This window comes from Schistocerca americana, chromosome 6 (genome assembly GCF_021461395.2).
Source record: "Schistocerca americana isolate TAMUIC-IGC-003095 chromosome 6, iqSchAmer2.1, whole genome shotgun sequence".
NCBI lineage: Eukaryota > Metazoa > Arthropoda > Insecta > Orthoptera > Acrididae > Schistocerca > Schistocerca americana.
The window spans coordinates 91,614,359-91,625,007 of record NC_060124.1 but is presented as its reverse complement, the minus strand read 5'-3'; the positions used below and the strand labels follow the sequence as shown (position 1 = coordinate 91,625,007).

The 10,649-nt window shown below is 51.8% G+C and overlaps 1 protein-coding gene across 1 annotated transcript; it reads right to left on the bottom strand.

The window, feature by feature from the left end:
* Nucleotides 1–4,539: 4,539 nt before the first annotated feature.
* Nucleotides 4,540–8,933, bottom strand: LOC124619986 (putative uncharacterized protein ENSP00000383309). The gene is made up of 3 exons (XM_047146649.1): nt 8,805–8,933; nt 7,943–8,138; nt 4,540–5,222 (listed from the first exon to the last, which is right to left on the bottom strand). The coding sequence occupies exons 1-3, from the start codon at nt 8,931–8,933 to the stop codon at nt 4,540–4,542; spliced, it is 1,008 nt and encodes a 335-aa protein (XP_047002605.1).
* Between the last annotated feature and the right edge of the window lie 1,716 nt (nt 8,934–10,649).

Below are 10,649 nucleotides of genomic sequence, written 5' to 3'. Positions count from 1 at the left end.
GAACAGGGAAGGAAAAGGAACAGGGGTGGGTGAATTGAGTAGATCTTGCACCTGGGTCTTCCACAGGGATTTGATCGTTGTGGCAAGGGGTTGGGACTGGGAATGGAAAAGTCAGTGACTAAGATGTTGTGGAGGTTGGGTGGTCAATGGAACACCACTTTAGGAGAAGTGGGAAGGATCTTGGGTAAGATGTTCATTTCAGAGCATGATAACAGATAATCGAAGCCCTGATGAGGGATGTGGTTCAGTTGTTCCAGTCTGGGGTGATATTGATTGGTGAAGGAGGTGCCACTTTATAGCTGATCCTTTGGATTGGGGGGGGGGGGGGGACAATTGAGGAGTGTTTGGATATATGGTATGGGACATCTGTTAGCAGACTAGGTCTAGGGGATAGTGCCTGTTTGTGAAGGCCTTTTTGAGACCTTCAGCTTACTGGGCTAGGGAGTGCTTGTCACTGCTGATATGCTGTCCTCAGATGGCTGTTTGTATGGGGGGATTTTGTGATGTGGAAGGGATGGCAGCTATCAATATGCAGGTACTGTGGGTGGTTGCTGGATTGAGTGTGGACAGAGGTGTGGGTGGAGCCATCAGGGAGGAGGAGGTCAAGCCCCAGGAATGCAGCACACTTTCCTAATCCGAGCTTGTGCTCCGTCTCTAATGACCTCGTTGTCGACGGGACGTTAAACACCAATGTCCTCCTCCTCCTTCACTTTGAAAAATTTATAAAACAGAGATACAATGAGTTACAATATATAATTATTATAAATTATGAGTACTTTATTTCAAAATTTTAGGGAAAACTGATGAAATTGTTTTTAAAATCCACACCACCATGAAAACTGAAATGCACATTAGTGGGCAGTAGGGACTAGGCTGACTACCACTGACTTAGATAATCAATTGAAAATATATGTTAGTTACATGCAAGTGACAGTGTTTGTTCTGAAGCTGCCTGTACAGTAAACTGGACTCACTATCTATAAATGTTGGTAGTTATTTTCTTTGCAAAATACTTTTGTAATGAAGTAAACAGTAAGCCATCAATAAAAGATAATCAGCAACTATTTAATATAACTGAGAAAGCAATGATCTCATTGTGGTCTTCAATCCAAAGACTGCTTTGTTGCAGCTCTCCATACTACTGTATACTGTGCAAGCCTCTTCATCTCCAAATAATTACTGCAACCTACATCCTTCTGAATCTGCTTTCTGTATTCCTCTCTTCATCTACCTCTATGATGGTTAATACCCCTCACACTTCCTTATAGTACTAAACTGGTGATTCCTTTATCTCTCAGAATGTGTCCTATCAACCAATTCCTTCTTCTAATCAGGTTATGTCACAACTTTCATTTCTCCACAATTCTATTCAGGACCTCCACATTAGTTACATGATTTACCCATCTAATCTTCAGTATCCTTTTTGTGCACCACATTTCTAAAGCTTTTACTGTCTTCTTGTCTAAACAGTTTGTCATTCATGTTCACTTCCATACATGGCTACACTCCATACAAATACTTCCAGAAAAGACTCCCTGACACTTAAATCTATATTTGCTGTGAACAAACGTCTCTTCTTAAGAAATGCTTTTCTTGCCATTGTATGTCTATATTTTATATCCTCTCTACTTTGGCCATCATCAGTTATTTTCTGCCCAAAGAGCAAAACTCATCTACTACTTTTAGTGTCCCATTTCCTAACCTAATTCTTTCAGCATCATGTGATTTAATTCCACTGCATTCCACTATCCTCATTTTGCTTTTGTTGATGTTCGTTTTATATCCTCCTGTCAAGACACTGTCCATTATGTTCAACAGCTCTTCCAAGTCCTTTGCAGTGCCTGACAGAATTTCAGTGTCATCGGCAAACCTCAAAGTTTTTATTCCTTCTCCCTGAACTTTAATTCCTACTCCAAATTTTGCTTTTGTTTCATTTAGTGCTTGCTCAGTGTGCAGTTAAAATAACATTGGGGATAGGCTACAACTCTGTCTCACTCCCTTCTCAATCACTACTTCCCATTCATACCCCTCAAATTGAGCAACTGCTGTCTGGTTTCTGTACAAGTTGCAAATATCGTTTCACTCCTTGTATTTTACCCCTGCTACACTCAGAATTTCAAAGAGAGTATTCCAGTCAGCATTGTCAAAAGCTTTCTCTGAATCTGCAAATGCTATTAACATAGGTTTGCATTTCCTTAACCAATCTGCAAGAGAACTCGTAGGGTCAGTAATGCCTTGATGGTCCTACATTTTTCTGGAATCCAAACTGTACTTCCCTGTAGTAGCCTTCTACCAGTTTTTCCATTCTTCTGTGAAGAATTCGTATTAGTATTCTGCAGCCCTGACTAGGTAAACTGATAGCTCAGTAATATTCACACCTGTCTGCACCCGATTTATTTGGAATTGGAATTATTATATTCTGCTTGACGTCTGAGGGTATTTCACCTGATGGAAGAGTGTTGCATGGCTGGCTCTCCCAAGGCTATCAGTAGTTCTAATGGAATGTTGTTCACTACTGGGGCATTGATTTGACTTGGGTCTTTCAGTACTCTGTCAAATTCTTCTTTCAGTATGAAACAATGGAATCTTCCTGCCCCACAACCTCCTGACATTGCACAAGTTGGCACTCTAATTCTTGCACACTCCACCAGACAGCATTTGTCACTCTCTTGACTTGTACACTACCATCCCTTCCCCTTCCCCGTTCATCCAGATTGTTGCTTGCATTCCACACGGTAGTAGTATTCTGGCCCAAGATGCTGGAACTGGTGGTCATGTGTGCATAAGGTGTGCATACTTGCATGTGTGAATGGTCTGTGTCTCTCTTTTACTGATGAAGGCTGTGGCCAGAAGCTTTAGGTAAGTGCCTTTTAATTGAGCCTGTCTGGAATGTATAACATTCCTCTCAAATCATTATATGTAACTTAACTTTTTATTGCCTGGAATTCGTTTGATGGCAGAATATAACAGTTTCTGACTTCACAAAATTTATTGACAACTGAACTTGTATTGTATTGTATTGTATTGATCCAGGCAATCATAGTATTGTACAGTTGTACATGTGATATTGGACAGGTCAGGAGAACATATTTGCAAGTAATTTTTAATAAATTGATTTTACATTATTTTGTAATGAGAAAATTATCTATCTTTAACAAAACAGTAAATACAAATGTTGTATAGTAATAGTAAAATAATCCAGTATATTTCATAGACATGCACAGTATATAATTTTCAGACCTAATTGAACATTTATTATAAATTTGTTTACAATTTTAACCCCTTTCAAAAAAATGATCAATTGCATAAAAGCATTGGTTCAAGAGATATATTTTTTTTAACTTATGTGTGAATGAAGCGGGAACGTGTTGTATCTCCGCTTACAGTCGATCATGTGCAGTGAACCGGCATTTATCGCCACGCCCACGCACTATGCTCATGGGAGAGGCTCCGTGGCAATAAATGACTAAAGCAGTTTCTGGACAGGACACATTTATTTTTCCTGCCGTTACAATAAATGACAAATAATATACTTCGCTAATGTCTGCCTATATAGGCGCGTTGCACTGGCGGCACGGCTCGGTCACCGATCCCGGAGGGTGCACACTCCAGTGACGAGCCGTGGCGCGACCGCGAGGACCGAGCGAGACAAAAGGCCGCGTCACAGAATGTTCTGCTCTTGGCGCGACCGGAGGCGCCGTAACGTCCGCGAAGAAGCGAAAGACAATTTAACGGCGACTGCGTTTACAACCGCGCGTACGCATTTACGGCGGAGTCACGTTGACTCGACGCACGTGGTCCGCGGCGGAAGAACTGGGGAGACGTGTGTCGCGTCGCGTCGACTAGCTCGCACTGGTGGCAGCTTTGTTCCCGTGCGGTCCGGTGTGCGACGCACCGTTGCCGAAATTCCGCATAACGGTACAGCTGCCCCTGCGTGTGTCGGCAGTGCAGTAGTTCAGCCCTTCGTGCGTTGGACGGTGCTGCCGCCACACAGATCCCCCCTTGGAGAGCGGAGCTCCGTAGCTGCGAAAACGCGGTGATCGTTCGGTGGCGTGCGTGTGTTTAAAGTTCGTGCACTGCGTGATGGCAGTGCGGCAGCTTTGGCGGGGGTCGGTCGGCGTCGGAAGGGCGGCGGCCCGTGACGTCAGCGCGCCAGACCGGCGAGCGTGCGGTGGGCGTGTCCTCGCGGTGGCGGCTAGTGACAGCGGCAGCAGGCACTGGCTGCGACTGTCCGTAGCGATGCGCGTGAAGGCGCGCATTGCAGGTCATTGGTGGTGACGTCTCGAAGGCGCTTGCGCGAGTGCGGTACCGTCGGAACTCGAACGCGGGTCCGGGAGCTACTACGGACAAGCCGGGCGGTGTGGTGTGCGATGTCCGGAGCTCGACGGAGAAGCGAATGAGGTAAGCTGGCGCGGGTGCCGATCCGGCCTCAACGCCCGACGCGGCGGAGGCAAAAGACGCGAACGCGGGTCCAGGAGCTGTGACGAACGCTCGACTGGAGTTACCGGCCGAAGGCACTTGCAGCTGGAGGTCGGGTCTCTACAGCGGACGGCGGCTCGTGGGCGCCGAATTCTGACGGCGTTCGGTGGCTCGGGCGCGTGATTGCCGGTTTGGGTGTCGTGGCGCGCTGGCGACGCAGCACGGCCGTTTGAATCGGACGCGGCGGCCGGCGCGCGTGACGTAGTCCGCTGGCGGCTGTGGTGGGGGCGACCGGTGCGCCTGTGGTGGGCGCGGTCCGGGCGGCCGTACCAGCTGCCTGGGCGTGGTGGAGGGAGGCGCACGTGGCGGCGCGATGACAGCAGGCTGCGGCTGTGCGTCACCGGCGGCTCCGGGTGCGGGTTCCGTCTGACCGCTGGCAGAGGGCGTGTCGTCCGTGATCAGATCTTCTGCCGGGTCGAAGAAATGCGTGGCTGATGGAGCGGGCAAGACGTAGGCTGGTTTGACGCGCTCGACTGACACTGTCGACGGCTTTCCGTTGCACTCGAGGACCAGCGTTTTGTCTCCTCGGGCGATCACGCGGTGCGGTCCACTGTAGGGCGGTCGGAGAGGTGGCCGTACTGCGTCGGTACGCAACATGACGTGCGTGCAGCGCTGCAGGTCGGCGTGGACGAATATCTTCCCAGTGCCGTGCCGCGTCGGTGCGTGCGCTCGGAGGCCGGCCATGTGACTGCGCAGACGTTCCGCCAGAGTGGGTGCCACGGCGTCACGTGGGAGACTTGCATCTTCGACAAAATCGCCCGGGATTGTCAGAGATTGCCCGTAAACGAGGTCGGCAGGTGACGCGCCGATCTCCTCCTTCGGCGTGACTCGCAGGCCGAGCAGCACCAGTGGGAGCGCCTCTGGCCATGAGGTGTCGTGGCAGGTTAGAGCGGCTTTGAGAGTCCTGTGGAACCGTTCGACCATGCCATTCGACGCCGGATGGTAGCTGGTTGTCCTGTGTAACCGGGTGCCACACAGTCTGGCGACGTGCGTGAACAACGCGCAGTCAAACTGGCGGCCGCGATCAGTTGTCACGTGACTGGGACATCCGAAGCGTGCCACCCAGGTGTCGACGAATGCGGTGGCGACGGTCTCGGCTGTGACGTCCGCGACGGGCGTTGCTTCCGGCCAGCGAGTGAAGCGGTCCACCATTGTTAGGAGGTACCGCTTGCCTTGTGAGAGAGGAAGCGGGCCGACGAGGTCCACGTGGACGTGTGCAAATCGGCGTGTCGCGTCCGGGAAGGTGCCCACGGGTGCGTGGGTGTGCCTCCCGACTTTGGCGCGCTGACATGACGTGCAAGTGCGCGCCCATTCGCGGCAGTCCTTCCGAAGCCCGGGCCAGACGAAACGCGCAGCCACGAGCGTCGCAGTGGTGTTGGTGCCGGGGTGTGACAGTCCGTGGACACGGTCGAAGGCACTGCGTCGGAATTTCTCCGGGAGAAACGGTCGGTGCGTGCCGGTTGAGGTGTCACACCAAATCTTCCGTGCGGAGCCGGGGACAGGCACCAGCTCCAGTTGCAGGCCGCTGGAAGTGTCGTGACGGAAGCGGTGCAGTTCTTCATCACTCTCCTGTACTTGGGCCACGTCCTCAAAGTTCACAGGGGGTGAAATAACGGCACACGCTCGGGACAAACAATCGGCGACGATATTGTCTATCCCCGAAATGTGTCGAATGTCAGTCGTGAATTGCGACACGTACTCTAACTGCTGGAGTTGGCGCGGTGAACACTTAGTGTGGTTGTTCTCGAACGCGTGGGTAATGGGTTTGTGATCGGTGAAAATGATGAACTGTCGGGCTTCTATGGACGGTCGGAAGTATTTCACCGCCGCGTACACCGCAAGCAACTCTCGGTCATAAGCGCTCCAAGCACGTTGCGAATCGGAAAGCTTTTTGGAGAAAAAACCGAGAGGCTGCCAACTCCCGCCGACGCGCTGTTGTAACGCCGCGCCGATGGCGGCCTGGCTGGCGTCCACGACTACAGCTAAGTCCGCGTCATGTACCGGGTGCGCGAGCAGCGTCGCTTCCACGAGATTCCTTTTTGAGTCCGTGAAGCTCTGCTCCATTGCGTCTGTCCAATTCACGAGGGTCTTCCCTTTAGAGATAGGACCTTGTAACGCCTTAGTCAGCGGCTCTTGCACCGCTGCGGCGTTGGGCAGGTGACGATAAAAGTTCAACATGCCGAGGTAGCGTCATAATTCTTTGTGCGTCTGCGGACGCGGCATGTTCTGTATTGCCTTAACTTTCTCCGGTAGCGGTGTCGATCCGGTGGGCGTAATTAAATGGCCAAGGAACTCAATTTCCGTCACGCCGAACTCGCATTTAGCGGGGTTAATGACGATGTCGGCTTCACTCAGGCGCTGAAAGATGGTCGTTAAGTGGCGGCGGTGGAGTTCGGGCAACTTGGAATACACCAAGATGTCGTCGAGGTACGCGAAGCAAAATGGCAAGCCTCGCAAGACGCCGTCCAGGAACCGCTGCCAAGTCTGGGCAGCATTCCGAAGACCGAAAGTCATAAACAGGCTTTCGAAAAGCCCAAAGGGCGTTACGATGGCTGTTTTTTCGATGTCTTCGGGCGCCACCGGAATTTGGGTGTACGCCTTTGCGCAGTCAATCTTGCTGAACACCGCGCAGCCCGCCAAGGCGTAGCTGAAGTCTTGAAGGTGTGGGACTGGCTATCGGTCCGGCACCGTTCGCGAATTAAGGGCGCGATAGTCCCCACACGGGCGCCACGAATTGTCTTTCTTGGGCACTAAATGCAACGCCGATGACCATGGGCTGCTCGATGGTCGCACGATGCCTTGCCGCAGCATGGCCTCGAACTCTGCCTTTGCTGCTGCGAGTCTGTCCGGCGCGAGTCGACGTGGGCGACACGATGTGGGGGGTCCGGGTGTGGTTATTATGTGGTGCACCGTCGAATGTTTGATGTCTCTCGGTGCACCGGCTGGGCGGGTGAGGTCGGGGAATTGTTCCAGAATGTCAGCGTACGGTCCGGGGCACTTCACGGGTTTAACGCTGTAGTATGCAGCCTGCCGGCACTGTCCCGCTATCTTTAACTTAGTCGTGGCGTCGATGAGCTGGCCGTTTGCGATGTCGGCTAGTAGCCCGTAGTGGCCGAGAAAGTCTGCGCCCAGGATCGGCTCATTGACGTCGGCCACGGTAAAAGTCCACGAGAACGTGCGCCGTAGGCCCAGATCTATATTGCGGCTGTGTGTGCCGTAAGTTTTAATCGTGGAGTTGTTCGCCGCTGTAAGGCAGAGTGCCTCGGCCCGCCTGCGGTCTCGTAACATAGAACGGGGGAAGATCGAGAGGTCCAAACCCGTGTCGACGAGGTACCTCACGCCTGCCCCCCGTTCCGCAACAAACAGACGCTTCGATATCATATTGCAGCCGGGTGCGCCTAGGTCCGGTCGCAGCTGGCGTTTGGGTGCGAACAAGGAGCGCGGCACCTGGTTGCTTTGTTGCCGAAGCGGGCGTGGTACCAGCAGTAGCCGCTTTGTGCGTGCTGTGACGTCGGCGGGGTACCGTTGGAGCGGCTGTTGCTGCGTTGCCGGCTGCGCGAGCCACGCCGCCTGTCGCCCGGTCTGCTGCCGCTGCGGCGCGTGCTGCCCTCTTGCTGCGAGCGCGCCAACCGGTCGACTTGCGTCGAGAGAGCTGCCACCTGTGCCGTCAAGTTTTGCACTAGCTGGTGCAGGTCGGCATCCGATGCGGGTGCGGGAGGCGCTGGCCGCCACGGAGGTGGGGGGACGGAGTCGTAAGCTGCCGCAGCCGCGGTGCTAGGCGCCGTTGTCAGCGCATCGTGCACCCTGTCGGCCAAGTTAGCGACGGCGTCCAGCTGCATCTCCGTCTGTGCGGCTATCACTGCCTGCACCTGAGCTGGGAGGCTGCGCACCCAGATAGTGCGCAACAGCGAATCTGGCACCATATCGGACTGCGCGAGGCTCCGCAAGTGACGCAGGAATTGCGAGGGCCTCCGATCGCCGCATTCCTCTTGCCGCAGCAGTTGGTGCACACGCTGTTCCTCTGACGACGAAATCCGCCGGATCAGCTCCTCCTTGAGCCGTTTGTAGCTCGACTGCGTCGGTGGGGCGGTGATTATATCCCGCACTTCGGCCGCATAGTTCTGGTCCAGCTGGCTCACCACGTGCCCAAATTTCGCCAGGTCGCAGGTCACGTGGTTGCTCATAAATACCGCCTCAACCTGGCTGAACCACATCACAGGGTCGCGCGGCCAAAAGGGAGGCAGCCTGATCAATGCCCGTCCAGCGCTTGTCGGCATTCCGGCGGTCGTAGGAGGCGTCGGTGTGGCGGGGATTTGCGCGCCAACATTGTCCTGAGCTGTCTGCGGCTGCGCGGCGTCCGCGCGTGTAGTCCGTGCCTGTAGCTCATTCTCTAGCCTCGTGTTGCGTGCGAGCAGTTCTTCGACGGTCTTTCGCAACTCCTCTAGTGTCGCCATCTTAGTTCAGAGTCGAATTCTCGTACAAGAGGAAAGCACACAGTGAAAATAACACAAGGGAAACACACGAAAAGAAAAAAATAACACTAAGCAGTCCGCGATCAAAATATACGCACACAAAAACAATACAAAAAAAGTTAGTTAAAAAAAAAAAAAAAATTACTACGGAGCACTGTTCGGCGCGGGCGTATGCGCGCAAGCCTACTCGCGGTTCCACGTCTCTCGTACCGACGAACGTTTGTCACCACTTGTTTTTTAGCCTCAGATCACGTCGGGGTCACCAGTGAAGCGGGAACGTGTTGTATCTCCGCTTACAGTCGATCATGTGCAATGAACCGGCATTTATCGCCGCGCCCACGCACTATGCTCATGGGAGAGGCTCTGTGGCAATAAATGACTAAAGCGGTTTCTGGACAGGACACATTTATTTTTCCTGCCGTTACAATAAATGACAAATAATATACTTCGCTAATGTCTGCCTATATAGGCGCGTTGCACTGGCGGCACGGCTCGGTCACCGATCCCGGAGGGTGCACACTCCAGTGACGAGCCGTGGCGCGACCGCGTGGACCGAGCGAGACAAAAGGCCGCGTCACAGAATGTTCTGCTCTTGGCGCGACCGGAGGCGCCGTAACGTCCGCGAAGAAGCGAAAGACAATTTAACGGCGACTGCGTTTACGACCGCGCGTACGCATTGACGGCGGAGTCACGTTGACTCGACGCACGTGGTCCGCGGCGGAAGAACTGGGGAGACGTGTGTTGCGTCGCGTCGACTAGCTCGCACTGGTGGCAGCTTTGTTCCCGTGCGGTCCGGTGTGCGACGCACCGTTGCCGAAATTCCGCATAACGGTACAGCTGCCCCTGCGTGTGTCGGCAGTGCAGTAGTTCAGCCCTTCGTGCGTTGGACGGTGCTGCCGCCACATGAAGGCTCTTGGGTTCTTTGTTGCTTTGATTTCATTTGGTAGATTATTATACATTTCATCCCAACATTTAAAACACTTTTTTGGTAGCATGTAGTTCTGGACTGAATCATATGTAGGTCAGATTGCTGCCTTGTTGCATAGTTATGAATATCTCCATTGAATTTTAATGTGTAGTCATTGTTTAACAGGTATGACTTGACAAATGAGACGATATTATAAATGTAAGCAGAGGGCAGTGTCATAATGCCATTTGTTTTGAAATGTTGTCTCCATGATTCGTTATGTCTTAGGTTACATATTATGCGTATTGCCTTTTTTGCATTTTGAAAATATATCTACCCCCAGATGAGTTCCCCCAAAATATGATTCCATACGGTAGTGCAGAGTGGACGTAAGCATAATATATATGTATGAGAACAGATTTTGTGACTGATTTTTTGAGTATCCTTAAAATGTAACACACAGTTGATAGCTTTTTTGAGATATAATTTGTGTGAGTCTCCCACTTAAGATTTTCTTCAAGCCATATGCCAAGAAACTTGAGAGTCCACACACCTAAGCTCTTGTTTATTTAGAATCACACTGGGCATTTCTTGTTTTTGGGACAAGAGTCTTCATACTCGCCACGTTAACAAAACACTGATTGACATACTTCACAGATCTCTTTGGCTGACTGACAAAACAACAATTCAACAACTAACTTGCAGTCTTGCTGCATCACTTTATATAGAATTTTAACAATAAATTTCAAAATAACCCATTATTAATTTTGTACAATTTTGATGTTATAATT

Excerpts from the sequence above, each read along its gene's own strand:
- LOC124619986 (XM_047146649.1), bottom strand. The coding sequence starts at position 8,933 with ATGGCGACACTAGAGGAGTTGCGAAAGACCGTCGAAGAACTGCTCGCA. Across the intron at positions 8,139-8,804 it reads CGCAGACAGCTCAGGACAAT|GTGGCAGCTCTCTCGACGCA; the intron begins GTTGGCGCGCAA and ends TTGACGGCACAG. Across the intron at positions 5,223-7,942 it reads CTGGTACCACGCCCGCTTCG|ATGCAAGTCTCCCACGTGAC; the intron begins GCAACAAAGCAA and ends ATTTTGTCGAAG.